We start from the raw sequence: 20,947 nt of genomic DNA, 5'->3' as shown, positions 1-20,947 counted from the left end.
TTAGGTAGCTGGGGAAGATCAGAGCCACCTTTTGATGCTGTCCCATATTCCCAGTTTCACTTCAGGAAAATTGGCAGGCATACTTTTTCAGCTATCAACAGCTGAACTTGAGTGATAGGGTCTGTCATTCAGGGGTGTTCATGGATATTTGTCTGTAGCAGGGGATCCTGGATGTGGATCAAGGTTCAAAAACAAGCTGGACAGATTTGTGTCCCAGGCTATTGATCCTCAGATGTATACGGTTGATTTGCCCTTCCCTGTGCTCTTGTTGTCACGCGGTTTGATCTTCAGTCTTGCTTTTCGGTTGCTGGTTTGATGACATGGCTTTTGAAGCACAAGTCCTGAGGGATAGGGGGGGTTTCTGACTTGGTGATTCCTACCCTTCTCAGGAAAAAAAAAGTCAAGTTCAGGAAGGTATACCATTGCACTGTAGATGGAAGGCTTATTTTGCCTGGTGCAAGGCTTGTAAAGTTCACATTTTGGCTTTTCTCCAGTCTGGTGTGGAGATGTCTCTGGCCTTAAGTACCATCAAGAGGCAGATTTCAGCCTTGGCAGTTCTGTTTCAAATACCAATCGTGTTTCATATCCTAGCAAAAACCCTCATGCAGGGTGTCACATAGGATTCTTCAGCTCGTGTTGCCCCCTTTGTCTCCAAAGGACCTTAATTTGCTGTTGTGGGGCCTTGATTTGGTGTTTTACAGACTTCTCTGTTTGAACCTCTCTGGGAGATTCTCTTTCTACGCATTGTTTTTATGGTTGCCATGAATTTGGCTTGGAGGGTCTCAGGGTTGGCAGCAATCTCCTGCAAGAAACCTTTCCTGATTCTTCACCAGGTAAGGTGTTGGTGAGACCCCATTTCTCCTTTTTTATCTAAGGTGGTTTTCTCGCTCCACCTGAATCAGGACGTTGCATTGCTTTCCTTTTGTCCTAGTCTTAAGCATCCTGAGCAGGGGCAGACTGACCATTTGGAAACTCGGGCACTGCCCGAGGGCCCGGGGTCAGTAGGGGGCCCCATGAGATGCCCCTGGTACCTTTTTCATAGGCTTTTTTCAGTTTGGGCAAGGACACAGGGGCCCCATGATCCCCTATTGCCCGGGGGCCCCATGAGTTGTCAGTCCGCCCCTGATCCTGAGGAGAAGGTGCTTTATTCTTTGGATATTGTTCAAGCTGTTTGAGTTTATCCAAAGTCTACAGCTTTTTTTCCCAACAGTCTGATTCCCTGTTTGTTCTACCTCACAAGGGTCAGGCTGCTTCTTGCTCTGCCATTTCCAAGTGGATGTGTCAGCTCATTTCCCAGGCCTATGGCATCAATGAATTGGTTCCTCCTTTCCTAGTCAAGGTCTATTCCACCAGGAGTGACAGTGTTTCCTGGCATTTCTGGCAGGCGGGCCTCTGACGTCATATACTTCCCAGAATAGAGAAGGGAGATCAGTGTCATTTAAGGCTCCATGCACACTGACTTAAAAATCGCTGCTTTTACAGGAGTTTTGTGTGTTGCCTGTAGAAGCAGCTCAATTTTATCCTATGTGTCCATGCTCATTAGGACGATTAGAGGCATATTTTGAACTCAATGTTTAGAGGCAGAAAAAAAACCCTTATGGTTTGCGTATTTGATTGGAGTTTTCTGGCAGAAAAAACATTAAACATGTTTACAAATATGCTCTATATAAGCATTTTTTTTCGCGAAGGGAACTGGCATTTTTAAAGCCCAGTGTGCATGGAGCCTTAGATCTGAGTGCAGAGAATAGACACACCCTCCTCTACATATAGTGCCTTGAAAAAGTATTCATTCCCCTTGACATTTTCCACATTTTGTCATGTTACAATCAAAAAAGTAAACCTATTTTATTGGGATTTGATGTGACAGATCAACACAAAGTGGCACATAATTGTGAAGTGGAAGAAAAATTATAAATGGTTTTCAAAATTTTTTACAAATCAATATCTTAAAGGTGTGGCATGCATTTGTATTCAGCCCCTTTTATTCTGATACCCCTAGCTAAAATCTAGTAGAACCAATTGCCTTCAGAAGTCACCTAATTAGTAAATAGAGTCCACCGGTGTGTAATTTAATCTCAGTATAAATACAGCTGTTCTGTGAAGCCCTCAGAAGTTTGTTAGAGAACATTAGGGTTAGGTTATAAAAAAAAAAATCCCAAGCTTTAAACATCTCATGGAGCACTGTTCAATCCATCATCTGACTGTCCACCATGGCAAGAAGAGCATTAATCAGAGAAGCAGCCAAGAGGCCCATGGTAACTCTGGAGGAGCCGGGCAAGCAGAGCATTAATCAGAGAAGCAGCCAAGAGGCCCATGGTAACTCTGGAGGAGCTGCAGAGATCTACAGCCCAGGTGGGAGAATCTGTCCACAGGACAACTATTAGTTGTTCACTCCACAAATCTGGCCTTTATCGAAGAGTGGCTGGAAAAAAGCCATTGTTGAAAGAAAACCATAAAATGTCCTGTTTGCAGTTTGTGAGAAGCCGTTTGGGGGACACAGCAAACATGTGGAAGAAGGTGCTCTGGTCAGGTGAGACCAAAAGAGTTGATGGGAAGATGGATTGAGCCAAATACAAGGCAATCTTAGAATTAAACCTGTTAGAGTCTGCAAAAGACTTGAGACGGGTGGAGGTTCACCTTCCAGCAGGACAACGACCTTAAATATCCAGCGAGAGCTACAATGGAGTGGTTTAGATCAAAAGCATATTCATGTGTTAGAATGGCCCAGTCACAGTCCAGACCAAAATCCAATGGAGAATCTGTGTCAAGACTTGAAAATTGCTGTTCACAGACACTCTCCATCCAATCTGACAGAGCTTGAGTGATTCTGCAAAGAAGAATGGGCAGAAATGTCTCTATCTAGATGTGCAAAGCTGGTGGAGCTGTCCCCAAAAAGACTTGCAGCTGTAATTGTAGCAAAAGGTGGTTCTACAAAGTATTGACTCTGGGGGGCTGAATACAAATCCACGCCACACTTTTTTGAGATATTTATTTGTAAAATATTTTGAAAACCATTTTATCATTCTCCTTCCACTTCACAATTATGCGCTGCTTTGTGTTCTATCACATAAAATACACTTACATTTTTAGTTGTAACATGACAAAATGTGGAAAATTGCAAGGGGTATGAACACTTTTTCAAGGGAAACCAGGACAGCTGAGGCTGTTAATCACCTGCTGTGTGCTGGAAGTGGGGGTGGGGCCATCTGTTTAGACTGTCTGGTATTGACATAACCTGTTCGAAGTGACTCCTGATGATAGTAGAGGAAGGAGACAGCCATGATAAATGACACTCAATGCTTTAAATAGAGGCAAGTACACATTATAAGGCTAGGTTCACATATGTGCGAGTGGTGCCGTTGCGGATCCACACAAAAATCCGTGCAGCCACACCACCCACACAGAAGAATTCCCGACACGTAGGCGGGTGCCATTAATTCTAATGACACGCTGCCCATAGTGGAAATCGCAACCGCACTGGGAACCGAGGTTCCCATGCGGGCTGTGGTTTCCAAAGAAGTGACTTCTCTGCGTGTCCCGGGGCACGGGAGTCCATTCAAGTGAATGGGCTCTCGTGCCCACGCAAAACGCGGCCTACACAGCTGCATATATTTGAACCAGGGGTAAAAGGATATGCTTTTTCATTTTTCATTTTAGAGGTTTACAAGCACTTCCATTTAGGTTGAAGTGTTTCAGTGTAGAGTTAGCTGAAACAAATTTACAGTCAGTAGTATCTTTTTGCACAGCACTGCGCCAGTGGAAGACTTGCTAATTACTATGTCTAAGATATGCATGTGTTTGAAATGAGAGAAAATATATCTTAATTCTACAGTACAGAACACACATTTCATTTATTAAAGCTGAATTCCAGATATTACAAATACCAAAAAAATGCATTTGTTTAGTTAAATATCTAAAAAATCATTACATGTATTGTAAATGCCACTAGTTTAGCTACTTGAATTTGTGATGCTAAACAGAAGGTTACAAAAGGCTGAAATCAAGTTAAAGACTAGCAGAGAGTACTTGGGGCCAGTCAGGTGTCCTGTAATCACATGCACTGATGGGGAGAGAGCAGATGCTTACCTGAAGCAGAGAAAAGTCAGGTCATCAGGCTGGCTGCGCAGTCCTGCAAGACTTTGTAAATCTTACATACATACACACCCATTGGCCTGTAAAACAGTCCCCTTATGTGTATTTGATCTATGCATTCAGCTGTTTGCATGGAATTGCTCCACATTAAATACATGCAAATGGTTTTCCATTACAGTTACCTTACGTTTGTAAATTTTACGATCTGTGTTCTGTGATGCTGAGTTGCTTTTCTCCATTGTTCCTTTTTCAGTATCACCAGAAGTATCAGCACATGAATCAGCGCACCTTCCGCTGCTTGGTGTCTGACTGTGGGAAGAGCTTCAACTTTAAAAAGCACCTCAAAGAGCATGAAAAGAGACACAGTGGTAATCTTGCATTTTCATCATCACTGCATGTTATGAAAACTGGTCGCACCATGAGTGCAACACGAAGGCACCATTGCTGACCCATTTTAAAAATGCTATTTGCCTGACTGTTATGGTGACCCTTCTGCTTCTAAGTTCCCAAAGTACCTGACCTGGAACAAATATGCAAATAAGGACTTCAAACTACTTTCTGAATTTCTTGATCTAAATACTTTTTAAGGTCAGTGACTCAGAAACCATTAAAGATGTGTCAGCAAAACAACTGCCACTTTCAGAAGGAACTTCACAATGGCAGTCACTGCTTTTCTCTCATAATTACTTTAACCACTTCCCGTCTGGCCGTTGTAAACGCCCTCCCCACACCCTGCTTGTGCGCACTCCCTGGGAGCGCGCAGCACCTCGATCCGGTCTCCGCTGTGTCCTCCGGACACAGTGGAACACCGATCGTCGGAGGGGACTTCTGTGCGTGGTCCCGATCATGTGATCACTGATTGGCCAATCAGTGATCATAAGCAGATTAGTAAACAAGATGTCACTTCTGACATCATTGCTTACTACGTGTGAAATCTGTGAATGATCACAGAGGTCACATGGTACAAGGCTATTCACAACAGCCTTGTACCATGTGACAAGCTGTGACCAATCACAGCTCTCACAGTAGTTCTCAATGGCTGCAAGAATGCAGCTAGAGAGGAGAAATGATTGCTTTTACAGCCTTTATGGGTGTAAAAGCAATCGGTGGTTATAAACTAATTTGGGTTATTTTTTTTTTTACTAAAAATATAACGGAATAAATTTTGGTCAAGATTTATGATGAAATACTATTTATTTTCAAATTTATAAGAAAAACACTTTTTTTCAACATTTTTGGACTTTTTCATTTACATAGCAAAAAAAAATAAAAATCCCAGTGGTGAATAAATAACACTAAAATAAAGCTTTATCTGTCTCAAAAAATACTAAAAATTTCATATGGGTACAGTGTTGCATGACCGTGCAATTGTCAGTTAAAGTGTGATAGCGCTGAAAGCTGAAAATTGGCCTGGACGGGAAGGGGGTAAAAGTGTACGGACTGGAAGTGGTTAAAGTAGTCCTGGGAGATTATGAAAAATGCATAAGAAGAGGTTAAAGCTGATCTCCATGTTTTTTCTCACTTTAAATAATTAATTTGAACCAACTACTTCTTTCACAAAGTTCTGCACTGGTTTCAGCTACATACAGTGCTGGGTTCTGGCTGTGAGACAGAGACTTCCCATCCCACACTTGGAACGATATAAGAGTCGGTCTGGGCTGTACTCAGCCATTCATAGGCAGTTTTGTATTCTGTGAATGAATACACCGCTTCCTCTGATTGGCCGAGTTGGAGAACATGATGTCATCAGCCCGCCTCTCTGCCTCAGAGGGCAAAACATTTAGTAGAGCTACAGATATAGGCAGCAATGGAATGACTCTGCATGTTTCCCATGCACAGAACTCATACGTTGAAGTTTACACAAAGATATGGTCCCCCAGTGTGACTGCTTATTGGGCTTGCAATGTCACATGCTTCACCATAATCAGAAGTACCACATATTGCTTTCAGCTATCAGAGCTGAACAGAGCAGTAGGGGAGCTAAGGAAATGTGAATGTGCTGCTGGGAAGAGAAGAACTAAAGCAGCCCAGTATGCAATGTGAATCCTTGTTTTTGAAATAATGTTGTGCATTAAAAAACCCTTTAAAGGCTAACACCTTTAAGACAATGTTACATTCATTTTTAGTCCTCATGCACACGGGACATTTTTACAGTGGCTGTTTTTGACTTTTGACAATTTTTTCTACAGCCAGTAAACCCCCCAGTATGTTATCCTATGTTCTCATGCACACATAGACTGGAATCAAACTTTTTTGGCTGGAGAAAAAACCCAGGACTAGTGGGGCTCTAGAGGAGTTTTTTAGCTGTAAAAACGCTCTAACGCTGAAAAATGTGGAAAAACACAGCAAACCGGCGTTTTTAGACAAAAACAACGCTAAAAAACGCAAACGTGGGAAAACGCCGCTAATCACGGCAAAACGCTAATGCAAAAAGACAAAAAAAAGCTGAAAATCTTAAGTTTTTTTTAATGTGACTTTACACAGCTAACGTTACTAGCGTTATCAAAACGTCCAGTTGGAGCCTTACCCCTGGTTCAGATATATGTGGCCGTGTGGGCCGTGTTTTGCATGGCCACGAGAGCCCATTCATTTGAATGGACTCCCGTGACCGTGACATGCAGGGAAGACGTCCCTGCACTTCTTTGGAAAATGCAGCCCAAACGGGAACTTCTGTTCCCAGTACAGTTGCGTTTTCTAGTGCAGGCAGCATGCCATTAGAACTAATGGCACCCGCCCACGGGTCCGCATTTCTCTGTGCACGGATTTTCATGTGGATCTGCAGTGGCACCACCCGCACAGATGTGAACCTAGCATTATGCAGGGCATAGATGGGTCAAAAATCGGCTGATTTTTCGGTCGAAAAAAAAAAAATCGGCCGATTTTCGCACAGCCAATTTTGTCGATCGGCCGATTTTCATGGCAATTATGGGCAAATCGGCCGATCTTTTTACTGATAAAAAATCTGCGCATGAGACGTGACCTGCAAGAGGAAGAAGAATTCCAGTCCGCTATTATATTTGACATGAAAAAGTATTGCGGTTGCAACAATGTATCTATTTGTATCTGAATAAAACCATCTGTATCCGAAATGGATACAAATAGATACAATGTTGCAAGCGCAATACTTTTTAATGTCAAATATATTAGCAGAGCTCTCTGCAGGGACAAAAGTAATTAAATGCCAGCTGTGACGGGACGAAAATCGGGCAATTTTTTTTTTACTGTTGGTGGTAACGTCGGCCTATTGAATGACCGACTTTTTTTTTTTTTCTTTTAAACGCCCGGTTTTTCACTCATTTATGGCCTGCATAAGAGTGTAACATCACCCCATTGGGAGGTTCATCTCCCTTGCAGCTGCTGTCAGGTTTGCAGTCTGTGCGGCTGTGCACAGATCTATGAATAACTAAATTACAACTCCCATCTCCCAATTTCCTTTAGATTACCTTCAGCTATGTAGTGCAAGGGCCTGCCTGATTGCCTATAAACTGAAAGTGTTTAGATTTGACCTCCTATTATATGGCTTTAGTAAATTTAAAGGAAAATTATACAAGAAAATTGTATAGTGCATGGCCAGCCTTAGCTTCTCATTGAGCAGTAATCCACTGCATCTGAAATTTAACCTTTGATACAAATAAGTTTTCTGATAAGTAGGCGTTTGCTATCATCTGTTTTCTGGCACTTAGAACATGGATCATGAGTGTAAAATTGGTGTTTGGAAATCCCAGTGGGTTTCTGATTAAGGAATGTAAGGTTTCATAGAAAGTGCCTTCTGCAAGAGAGTGCTCAAGATCTTGTATACTTGCAACCACAATTTGTGGGCCACAACAAAAGTCCATCAGTTGTGGAGAAACATGTCCAAGTCTGAATGAGCACAAAAACAAGAAAAGGAAGCACCAGATGTGCTAGCCTAAAAGGAACCATATACTACTGAAGCAATACCTTTATAGTAAGAAAGAACATGAAGCACTGCCCAAAGCACTACAAAGCCATCAGCTCAAAACACAGAATGGGTGCAAAAATTTCATCCAGGCTAGCAGAAGCAAATCAAAAGAGGGCAACTACACTCCTCTGACGTGTCGGTGTGTGGCGTTTCCACGTTCTGTCTTCCGAATACCTTCTAGTCTAAATTGCTGAAACATTGTGTGAGCAAGACTTGTGTGACATTCCAAATGTAATCGTAATTTTCCTGTTCTAATCTCATATTTAAAAGTTGTTTCTATTTGCAAACACAATTTAGAGGTTTTGGAGTATATTTGGCTTAAAGAGTACTACCCTGGTTTACACTGATGCGGTGCAGAATTCGCAGCGGTTTCTGTACCAATTCCGCACCGCATCAGAATCGTACCCCGTTCATGCAAACCGTTGCGGGTGTGTATGTTAAGTTAATACCCCAAAATCGGTTCACGAAACGCGGTGCGATGTGCAGAATCGGATCGCATAGGTGTGAATACCCATGTGATCCGGTTCTAGTGCAGACCAAAAAAAGGTCCTGCACCTTTTTGGTGCAGGTGCTGTGTGATTAGACAAAATGTACGGCTCCAATCGCACTGCACACAAATCGCATGTGATTTGCAGAGGAATGCGGTGCGGTTCCTGTGCGAATTACATGCGATATACCACACCGCATATATGTGAACCTGGGCTAAAGGAGGGAAATCGGCCCTGGGGAATGCAGATCATTTTGATTCCATTTGAATGGCGTAAGGGTTAAACCTTGAACTGTGGATGAAACATAATGTTTAATCTGCAAACTGAGAAATAATTCATAATAAGGCAAAAGGGTTTTTTTTTAGAAATCAGGGAAGGACTTTATGCCTTTTGGGGCAAGTAGGGTAAAGAAGCAGGTCACTTTTGAGTCAATCCATCACCTAAAAGCATTAGGTCATTCATATCTTGGAGCAAATGAAGAAATTCATGCAGACTCCACCTCCGCAACATCTCCAAAATACGCACGTTCCTAACTCCAGAAACCACAAAGCAACTCATTCACTCCATTATCATATCACGACTTGACTACTGTAACTCCCTCCTCGCCAGCCTACCCCAACACAGGCTATCCCCGCTTCAGTCTATCCTGAATTCTGCGGCCAGAGTCATTCACCTTACTAACCGCTCCGTATCCGCCACCCCCCTCTGCCAATCCCTCCACTGGCTTCCGATTGCCCAATGCATAAAATTCAAAATACTAGCATTGATGTACAAAGCTGTTCATAACACTGCCCCAAACTACATCGCCGACCTGATATCCATCTACCACCCAAAACGCACTCTCCGCTCCTCACAAGACCTCCTACTCTCCAGTTCCCTGGTCTTCTCCTCCCATGCCCGTCTCCAGGACTTCTCCAGGGCTACCCCCATCCTCTGGAACTCACTACCCAAATCCATCAGACTGTCACCTACCCTCCTCACCTTTAGGCGCACCCTGAAAACCCATCTCTTCAGAGAAGCCTAACCCGCCCTCACCTAACTGCTGATCTCCTCTGCTCTCCCCACCACTCTATCCCCCACAGCTATTTCCTCCTGTACCACTATCCCCTCCCTCCTAGATTGTAAGCTTCAAGGAGCAGGGCCCTCGAACCCCTCGTGTATGTTATTGTATTGCTACTGTACTGTCTCATGTATTGTCTCCCATTGAAATATAAAGCACCGAGCAAACTGTTGGCGCTATATAAATATTGTGTAATAATAATAATAATAATAATTGCAAATAATAGTTAATAAGGGTAAGTGGAGAAAGTAGGTCTCCTGAATACTTAAAATCGTCCCTAATCCATAGAGAGCATCATGTTATAGGATTGAAAAGATTCTTAGATTGTAAATTCTAAGGAGCAGGGCCCTCCTATCCCTCTTGTATTGAACTGTATTGTTGCTGTATTGTCTTCCTTTATATTGTAAAGCACTGAGCAAACTATTGGCACTATATAAATCCTGTATAATAATAATAAAAGGGAAGTCCTGTCCAGTAAATGTAGCCATAATAAATTGTGTACAGATACAGGATCACAACCACTGCCTTGCAAGATTGGGATTGATGTAAATGCTGAATATTTCACAAAAGCTAAAGGGGAATTATAATGCCCGGTTCACACTAGTGCGGGCCGTGTTCACTTGAATAGGTTGCTGTACCCGTGCTTCAGGCAAGGAAAAGGTGCATGCACCTTTTCTAAAATGCATCTGCAGGGAAACTGCAGTCTTTTTTGACCATGTGGTTTCCATGTGGTTCCTGCACCCACGTTTGCGCTGTGGGATGAGATGCGTGGAGAGACACAATGCAGGTGTAGGGTTGCCACCTCATTCCTTTAAACTGAACAAATATTAATTACACAGGTTTTTAGGCTAATTTAATGCAAATAAGGCACTTCCAGGGGATTTTAATTTTCACCTTAATCAGCCACAAAACCTGTGTAATTAATATGTGTTTGGTTTTAATGGGATGAGGTGAACCAGGTGCGATTCTTGCACCCGCAATCAGCCTGCATCCTGCGTGCAGTGTGAACAAGGCCTAAAGCTTCTAGATCCAAGAAAAAATATTAGGGCTGAAGCCCCATTTTGTAAAATGTGAAAGATATAGGGCCAGGAGTTGAATGCTTTTTGTATGTCTAATCAGAAATACATAAGAGGAATAATTTTGTCTTTTGGAGGCTTCAGTGGGAAGGGCCAGTTTGTGTATGTTTCCACTAACTTATCTGGTGGGCATAAATCCAGCCTGGTTTTGATGAATTAGTCCCCCTTGATTTATTCCTTTCTGACCCATATTTGATTAAATATATGAGGGGCAGCTTTGGAGGATCCTAAGGCTACGTTCACACTAGCGTTGTGTGCAGGCGGCAGAGAGGCATTTGGGAAGCGTTTTTACTGCTTCCCAAACGCCTCGGACAATTCTGCACATTGCAGCACATGGTGCTGTTCTAACGAGAGCGTTAGCGTCACGGCAAAACGGATGCCTCTGGTCGAGTCAGGAGGCATTGAAGCCTCCTATTCTAGTCTATGGTGCCACTCCGCAAATGCCCGGCCAGCATTTGCGGAGCGGTAACACCATTTAAACTTTATTATAGGCGTTTGTGGGGCATTTTTAACGCTTGGCAAATGCCTAGCAACCGCAGCTAAACCGCGCATGCAGCGTTTGCAGAACGTTTGCCGAGTGTTAAAAGATGATCCGCAAATGCCGGATCAATGCTTGCCAAACGCTATAGGGGAGTTTGGCAAGCGTTGGTAAAACAGTCAAGTGTGAACGAGCCCTAAAATCTTAAAAAAAATCCCCTATTCTCTAGCGACTAACCATTAAAGACTTTGCTTCCTCTTTTTTTCTCTATTTTGGCTATGCAGGATGACAGTCATGCCCACTTATTAGGACTAGTTGAACAGAAATACAAATCATTTGACAAGTAAACCAGTTCAGGAAAACCCTTGTTGTTCATGTAATACAAAGTCTATGCAACAGGACAATCTCCTGGTGATTTGGCCAACAGCTGTTATTCTCCAGGTGAGATACTGATTGCTCTATCTGACTTATGCAGGCCATACTTGGGTCGAATTTCCTTAGAAAATCGGAAAATGTGTGCGTTTTGTAATCTGATGGCGCCACCATTGATTTCAAAATTCAACCAACCAAGCCTTCAATTTCATCTCATGTTGCTACAGAAAAGAATTTTCGTGGCCAAGAATTTTTCTTTTCTTTCCAGGTCACAGCTCATGTTCTTCTCTTTTTCATTTACGTTTCCTGCATTATTCTCCCATCATTGATTTGAAATTCGTTAATCACTCAAATTTGATGGTCACAGGAAAATCGTCCGTTTCTGTGACCCACTATTGGTGCAAAATTCGAACAAAAATTCTTAGAAAAGATTTTCGAAAGAAAATTATTTTGGAATTCGACCCATGTATGGATGGCTTTACAGATAAGCAGCTAAATTGTACCATTAACATGAAAATATGCCCAAGCAACCTTGAAAAATGTAAAAGTCACAACAGACATTACTTCCAGGTAAATGTTACAACAACATATGAACAGTGAACTGAAAATGCTTAGTAGATTTCTTGCTTGTGTTTTCATTTCAGATCGGAGGGATTTCATCTGTGAATTCTGTGCCCGGGCTTTCCGCAGCAGCAGTAACCTCATCATTCACCGGCGTATTCATACTGGGGAAAAACCACTTCAGTGAGTATTTACTGTGCCTTCTACCAGCTGTACTGTACAGGGTTCACCTGTCTTTGGTCTCCCCTCTCTGCCAGGCACATTTTGTGCTTGCATCCTGGTGGTTGGCAGAAGAGAGAGCATTTTAAACCAAAATAAAATTTGAGCTACCCACACTAAACTTAAAGGAGAGGTGTGGACTTTTTTTCCCAAATTACACTTACATAAATGGATGCTGCATCTGTTCCCCGCCGGCTGTAAGTGTGAGAACTCAGCGATCACATACATGACCGCTGATCACTGTGTTCTCACAGCTGCTCTGAGCAGAGAGCAGCGACTGACAGTGACCGCTTCCTGCTCGCCCCCCCCCGCTCACTGGAGTGCTAAGCTGTGGAGTGGGAGGGAGCAGCTGGCTCAGGCTCTCAGCGAATTGCTGAGAGGCTGAGCCAGCTGCCGCTCCAGACTCTGGGGTGGATCCCAACTTTGAAGTTGGGATCATTCCCCAGCCTGGACTGGCTGAGTGACGTCAACCGACAGCAGGCTTCACCCCACTGTCAGCTGAAAATGGGTAACAAAAGTGCAGAGCGAAACGCACCCCTGTGATCCACAGAAGTACAGCCAAAAGAACTTTGGCTGTACTTCTCCTTTAAAGCTGAACTCCACCCAAAAGGGGAAGTTCCGCTTTTAGGCCTCCTCCGCCAATCCTCTTTATCATTTGGCACTTTAAGGGCTCGTTCACACTAGGCTGTTTTGCCAACGCTTGCCAAACGCCCCTATAGCTTTTGGCAAGCGTTGGTCCGGCGTTTGCGGAGCGTTATTAACGCTCGACAAACGCCGCATGCGCGGTTTAGCGGCGGTTGCTAGGCGTTTGCCGAGCGTTAATAACGCCCCACAAACGCCTATAATGCAGTTTGAGTGGTGTTACCGCTCCGCAAACGCCCCGCAACCGCGTCGCAACCGCACCGCAAACGCCGGCCGGGCGTTTGCGGAGCGGCACCATAGACGAGAATAGGAGGCTTCAAAGCCTCCTGACTCGTCCAGAGGCATCCGTTTTGCCGCGACGCAACGCGACGCGACGCAAACGCTCCCGTTAGAACAGCACCATGTGCTGTAATGTGCAGAATTGGCAGAGGCGTTTGGGAAGCGGTAAAAACGCTTCCCAAACGCCTCTCTGCCGCCTGCACACAAGGCTAGTGTGAACGTAGCCTAAAGAAGAGCTCCAGTCTATTTTCTGAAAATTAAAAGTCAGCAGCTACAAAAACTGTAGCTGCTGACTTTTAATAACTGGATCCAGTGATGTGCTCACCCGAACGGGCATCTGGGACAGTGTTCGCTCTTCAGCACCGGCATCTTAACTGTGGGCACCTGGCTGTGACAACTTGCTCACTTCGCATGCGCTGCACATTGAGAATGGTCCTGCATTCTTCTGAGACCTGGGGGGAGCAGGAGGAAGAACTTCTGCTCAGATTGCCTAGGCGATCCAAGAAGGAGTGGGAGCAGGTACCCCTGATATAGGGGAAGGTGGGCAGTGGGTACTTGGTTTTAACAGGTACCCAATCCCACTTCCACTTGGATTCCTAGGATATGTGTTACAGGTGGGGGACAGCTGATGTCAATATCCTAGCCTACATATTCAACCACAAACTGGATAAGTGTGACTTCAGGTACAGGGATCCTCTAGTGGAAGCAGTGGCTCCTTAGGGGCAGTACACCCTGATCCAGATGCAGGGCATTCTGCTCTGGAATGGCCTAGACAGTGGTGGTACTCCAACCTGATATAACTCCAGGCAGATCCTCAAGGGCCTCTTCCAGGTTGTCCAGATCCTCTGTTTCAAGGACCCAATTTACCATTCTGCTTTCTGGACACTGTCTTAAAGTGCTGAAGCCCAGGATCTGGAGGACAGGAGCATCTCTGAATATGTCATTACCATGATGTTAAGAGCTAGAAAGTGTACTTCTTGCAAGGCCTATCACATACATGGAAGGCATACTTTGTCTGGTGTGAGGATATGACTCCAGAAATTAGTTAGCAAGACAAATGCTTTCCTTTCTACAGCTGCATTTGGCCCTTAGAACTATTAAGGGTCAGGTATATGCTCTTGCTACCTTGTTGCAAAGACCATTGTCTTCCCATTCCTTTGTTGATTGCAATAAAAGGATGTTACAGAAAGGCTACTTTCACATTGATCCGTGTTGTTTGAAGTTTGTTATTTACAGGACATATGACTCAAACAAACACACCAAAAACGCAACGTAGATGTGTTTTTGATGCGTTTTTGCCGTGTTTTTGATGCGTTTTTGCCATGTTTTCCATTGATTTCAATGGGGAGGTGCGTTTTTGGTGCATTTTTTTACCACACCAAACCTGCACCACACAAGCGGCAAGCAGGATTTTAAAAAAAGGAACTGGACCCGCAACAGTGTGAAGCGTTCCATAGGAATACATGGTCACACCTTTTTCTTCCACTTTTTCATGACGCAATAGCAGAAAAAAATGGATCAGTGTGAAAGCAACCTAAGTGCAGCAGTTCTACTATTACATGTACATATGTGTAAACTTTTACCCATTGGCCTTCTTTTGTACAAATCAATTCCCCTTAATAACAGATGTTGAGATAATGGTGTTGATTAACTGAAGGCAAGGGAAGATGCATTTGCATTGGAATTTTCCTCAAAGCTTGGCAAATGAGGTGAAGCTCTGCTGGCTTCCATAATCCACCTATGCAGGTAAAAATGCAGTTTTTTAAAATATTTTCCTTGCAGGTGATTGGGTATTCTTTGCAAAGTGAAATTTCACCACATTAACTAAGCTCTGGGGAGAATTCTCTTGCAAAGTCAACAGTCTATTTGTCTTTAGTAAATCGACCACAAAATCTCATCCTCAAAAATATAGAGATTGGTAAATGTACCTTGAAAGGGGAACAGGCACAACTATCAAGCAGCACTACTAAGAAACAAACCTTTATATGTAATGAGCAAACATGGCCCTTTGTTCATATATTATTAAAACTATACATAGAAACCGTTTTTTATTACATTAGCACACACTGACGAGTATATTTTTGTGTTCAGCTGATCACTTTCAAATGTGTTTTTTAAAACAAAAAAAAAAAAGACACTTTGAAACAAACCATTGACCAGGTGTGCTGTGTACCAGGGCTGTCTGAATGCATGGGTACTGTTCTGTCTCTCCAATCTAAGCACTGATAGTGTGATCTCTGTAACTTACCGTTGTGATGAGATAGCGATAATTTCAACCTCAGCTGGATACCACAGTCAGTGACTCAATCGGAATGATATCTTGTAGATCTTGTGAAGTTTATTCCATAAACTGAAAGAATCTTACAACAATGAACATTCGATAGGTCAAAAGATCATAATGTTTCCTGCTCCATGACATGAGGCTTGCTGCAATGCATTTCTGAGAAAGGGGGAGGGCTATCTATACAGCATTAACTAAACCAAAGGAAAGGGAGCAGCAGAAGCAAAATATAGAAACACTTAAAGGCATATGACAGTCATGTGAAACATGACCGATACCCAAGGGGCCCCAAGTGCATAGGGGCCCCATGATAATCTTGCATTACATCATACTTGCCAGTTGTCCCGGATTTGCCGGGACAATCACGCATTTTACTAAGCTTTCCGGGGATGGCCCAGGCAGCATCCCAGAACCTATACTGTGCCCTCCTGATCTCAGTACCGCGCCCTCCTGACTTCCCCTGTACTCTGGCCTCCTGACTCCCCCTGTACTGTGTCCTTTGTGTTGATTCGTCTTTGATTTATTGTATGTTTTCTTATTGTTTAAAGTCAATTTTATTGAAAGTACTAATAAATATATATTTAATTCTATCAACCATTTATATGTAAACTTTTTGAGAGTAGGTGCGTAAATTGGAACAGGCTGTTACGGGCCCCAGTGTATTACTTTGCCCTGGGGCCCATGATGCTATTAAGATGGCCCTGCTGTGTACCTAAAGTTAAAGTGCATCTTATAAATGCAAGAACTCAGTCTTGCCACACTGTATGTACAGGTGATCAAAGAGGTCCTGTAATACCTATCCCGAGCAAACTGTGTCTCCAGGCTTCCAGAGCAGCTGGTCATGCTGACATTTGGTCACATGATCCCAGCTAGCATTCATTTATGTGTTCTTGGAGCCAGCCATTCAGCAACTCTGAATCATGTTTATCCCCTTCAGCTGAGTTCATTACCCTTCTCTAAGACTAGCTTCACACCTATGCAGGTTGCGTTTGACCCGTTTCTGCATTGCATTTTGAATTGCATTTTTGCACTTGCATTATTGCTGCATTTTTGATGTGTTTTTTTTTTTTCATTTTTTTTTTCTTGTTGCCAGGCAGATTTCAAGTGTAAAATGCATTGAAAACGCATAAAGAACACAGCAAAAATGCAATACATGCGTTTCCATTGATGTCTATAGAACCAAAAACGCAACTTTTTGCGTTCAAAAAAGCCCCTGACCCTTTCCAAAAAACACACCAGGTGAAAACGTGGAGATGTGAACCTGTCCCATAGGAAATCATGTTACATGGATTGTACTGCGTTTCTACAAAACACTTCAGAAAATGCTTAGGTGTGAACCTGGGGTAAACAAATGTTCCTTCTCCTCTCTTCAAGGTGTGAGTTCTGTGGGTTCACCTGCAGGCAGAAGGCCTCCCTGAACTGGCACATGAAGAAGCATGATGCTGCCGCTTTGTACCAACATCCCTGTGACATCTGCGGGCAGCGATTTGAGAAGAAAGACAATCTTGCTGCTCACAAGAGTCGTAAGCATCCTGAACCACGTGAAGGGATTTCACAGCCGTCCTTCGAAGGTGACACTTCCTCTGCCGATTATTCCAATCAGGCTGAACTGGCCTTTAAAGCGGATTGCCAGGAGACTCTGACCGAGCTGACAGCTGTCTCTGAGGATAGCATAAAAGAGACGGTCTTCCCCGAGTATCTAGAGCTAACAGAGAGTGTACAGGAAGCCCAAGTGACAACGCAGGCTGCAGGCAGCACTGAGGTATCAATGGTGATTGTCTTATAAGGGCTGTTGCATTCTGTATTGTCCGTAGTAACTAATCATGCTACATAGAAGAAAGGTATACTGAAAAAGCTACCCACAGCTGCCAATCAGATTTCAGCTGTTATTTTTACCCTGTAGATGGAAAATAGCCCATTACTTCCACTCCTTGTTCATCCAGTTGTATACATGGGACCTGTTAGAAGATGGAGTCTTGAAATAGTACTCGATTCCTCAGCTCAACAAAGTTTTAAATTAAAGTGGTTGTAAACCTCAGACACAAAATATGAACAAAGCATACCCCTCTATAGTGTGCACTTGTCTCAATCAGGAGCACTAAGTGTCATTTCTGTCTGCTGCCCTGTTCCTCTGCTATCAGCAGGAACAGGGGTGGACTGACCATTTGGAAACTCGGGTACTGCCCGAAGGCCCGGGGTCAGTAGGGGGCCCCATGAGATGCCCCTGGTACCTTTTTTCATAGGCTTTTTTGAGTTTGGGCAAGGACACAGGGCCCCATGATCCCCCTATTGCCCAGGAGCCCCATGAGTTGTCAGTCCGCCCCTGAGCAGGATTCACTTTTAACAAGTTTTCCTGACACCAAGAGAAAAATGGTAATGGGAGGAACCTCCAGCAGATTGACAGCCTCAGCTCTGTTCATGTGAGCTGTGTGGCGGAGGTGTGTCCATTCCGGTGGCGGACTGACCATTTGGAAACTTGGGCACTGCCCGAGGGCCCGGATCAGTAGGGGGCCCCATGAGATGCCCCTGGTACCTTTTTCATAGGCCTTTTTGAGTTTGGGCAAGGACACAGGGGCCCCATGATCCCCTATTGCCCGGGGGGCCCTATGAGTTGTCAGTCCGCCCCTGGTCCCTTCCCTCCAATCAACTCTCAGCTCTCCTCACAGAGCTCTGCAGTGTGTAATTTCAGCTCTCTGCCCCCTTTTTTTGGACTCTCATGTTAGCTTTATAAATTCTATACTTTGAAAGGATGTAGAGAAGGGAAGACTGCAGATAGGTACAATTTATGTAGGAGGATTTGTTTTATCTCTGTGTATCACCTGAGGCCAGTCACTTCACTGGGTATATGTAACGGTTTACAACCACTTTAACAATGTTCTTTAAAAATGAATATTTTATTTTCTGAGAACATAGTACATACGGAAAGTTTACATACAAGATTATACACATGATGCATGTATACGTTGTGTATGATTGCCTTCAGATGACAAAAATCCATGTGAAAAGATTATGCAGACAGCTTAACCTCTTGGCGCCGGTCCGAGCGCAAATGTGCGGCCTCCCGGCCTAGATGCTGAGCGGGTGCACATTTGCGTTCTATTAAAAAAAACATATGTGCTGGGAGCGCGCACTCCCAGCACACACGTTCGGTACTCACTGAAAGTTGCCGATCTCCTCTTTCAATTGGGATCTTCCCCGATCATGTGACCGCCGTGACAGCGAATCACGGCGGTCACATGACCCCAAAATCCCACCTGCCTCCCAGCTTCTGGAAGCCTTAAAGGGCCAGGAGGCGCCGGCGCCAAGGGGCTAAAAATACCAGCTTTTGGCTCATTAAAAATGTTTGAGTTTTTCCAGACGTTCTAAATGTGACTTTAAATTGCAAGTTTTTCAAAGCCTAATCCCCAATGACAAATTTTATTAAAAAAATGTAATTATTGCCTGCCATGTGAGAATGACATTCATTGTCAATGAACCACTTTCTGTAGCCAATGGGTATCATAACACAGGCTTGGGTTTTAAAGAAGAAATTGTTGTGGTTGTTGGTCAGTTTAATTCTTCTGTAAACATTGGCAAGATTTTAAATTGATGTAGATATTTTTTTATTTGTATAAAATCTTTATTTTTGAAGTAACATTCTAGGATGCGTCTATGACACTGTATAAATAAATGGTAGGCTTTCAAATAAGAAATTAGACATGTACAGTGATATTTCCATGTCATTTCCTTTATAATGGCCAAGACTAAAATAACATTTTAGAAAAAAACATTTTTTGTCAGATAAATATGAAGTATGATATTGGAGTATTTTTCTGTTTGCTTGTGCACCCAGCAGGTAGAGATTATCTAAAATATATACCAGGCTTTACTTAATGGTTTTGCAGATTAAAAACCTGTTGTGTATAGACCTCAATAGCTCAAGCTTAAAATGTATACACAGATCTAAATGTGGGGTTGATTTTTCTTAAAGAATGGCAGTTGTTCACGTATCAAAATATATGCTAGTAAACAAGAAACAATTGGACATGCTGCTAGGACATGGTTGGCTGAAATGAACATAGCTTTACTGCATTTATTAATCCACTAACTGATTTGTCCCTCTTTTCTTCTATCAATCTGTTTGCCGTTTTCATCAGAGACAGATTGTCTGAAAGTAAAATACTTTTGGAGTGCACTGTTTTAGAAGAGGGTGAAGGGGTATCCCTCCTCTGACTCTATTGGGTTTATTTTAAGTGATACATTTACAGGCCTCAGCTAAAAATAACAAGATATAACTGAATAACCAATTGAAATTTCCAGATCCAGTTTCAGTCCAGAGATTTCTCCCAAGATTATTTTTTTCTGCCCCTTGATGACCTCAGTCGGATGGACAATACCAGCAATAACCCACATTCTCTGAGCCCAGGTCATCCTGGATCCTCCCCAGCCTCTTACGGGACAGTGAATACACTAATCTGCCAGAACACACAAATCAGCCCTCAGAGTTAGCACTGCACCAATATCGGTATCTGTGCCAATGAATTGTACCTGACTCTTTTTAAAATCGCACTGCGGCTGCCCTGCACATATGTGAACTGGCTCCATAGGAAGCCGGTTTGGTTCACATCTCATTTGCATCGGATTCAATATATAATATTAATTTAATAATATAATAAACAGAATTACATAAACTTTATTTAGTATTATATTAATATATTAGCTCATTTAATAATGTATCTAATGACACTACAAATAGGTAGTATTGGTATTGGCAAGTACCTGAGGAAAAGTATTGGTACTCAGCCTTAAACTGTTATCTGTGCATCGTTACTCGAAGCCATTGGCTGCCAACGCTAATTGGATGCTAATTTTCCAGCATGCTCCTTCATCAGAAGCCAGTCATTAGACCAAATTCTGTCAGACAGACTACTGTACATGCCGGCCGAATGTTGGATGGTGTCTGTTGAACCGTCAGATGCCAGCCGATATTTGGCCCACGTGTACCAGTCTTTACTGGCAGGATCACAAGGTGCAAATAAAAGAAACCACCATAGCTAAGGATTGGTTAGCTGCAATATGTTAAATTCCTGTTCTTGGGTTTAGAGCAGGGGTCTCCAAACTGCGGCCCGAGGGCCAGATGTGGCCCTTTGCTTGCCTTTATCTGGCCCTTGAGGAACTATTCCTTCCATTGATATGAAGTACTATTTCTTCCAATGACACCAAAGACAAGGCACTATTCCTCCCACTGACACCATCAATGGGGTACTATTCCTCCCACTGACACCATAGACTGTGTACTAATTCTCCAACTGACACCAATAATTTCATTTTTTTTTTACTCCCACTGACCACCAAGCCTATGTCACTGTTTGCTCCCACCGATGCCAGGGCATTTTCTACTTCCTCTGGGCACAGTCCTAATATTTAAAGGGTAGTACACTGGCCCTTTGTTTCGAAAGTTTGGAGACCCCTGGTTTAGA

The 20,947-nt window shown here is 43.2% G+C and overlaps 1 protein-coding gene across 1 annotated transcript in view; it reads left to right on the top strand.

The window, feature by feature from the left end:
* Positions 1–19,395, top strand: part of LOC149457468 (zinc finger protein 692-like) — a 56,977-nt gene extending 37,582 nt beyond the window's left edge. Inside the window, exons 10-12 of the mRNA XM_089683685.1 lie at positions 4,346–4,460; positions 12,151–12,250; positions 16,863–19,395. Coding sequence (XP_089539811.1) covers positions 4,346–4,460; positions 12,151–12,250; positions 16,863–17,274 — 627 coding nt within the window. The 3' untranslated portion in view covers positions 17,275–19,395. The remainder of the gene's footprint in view (positions 1–4,345; positions 4,461–12,150; positions 12,251–16,862) is intronic.
* The last annotated feature ends 1,552 nt before the right edge of the window (positions 19,396–20,947 follow it).

The sequence above is a fragment of the Staurois parvus genome, unplaced genomic scaffold (genome assembly GCF_062004578.1).
Source record: "Staurois parvus isolate SC_StPar_1 unplaced genomic scaffold, SC_StPar_1.0 ptg000320l, whole genome shotgun sequence".
Lineage (NCBI taxonomy): Eukaryota > Metazoa > Chordata > Amphibia > Anura > Ranidae > Staurois > Staurois parvus.
This window is presented reverse-complemented; position numbering and strand designations above follow the sequence as displayed.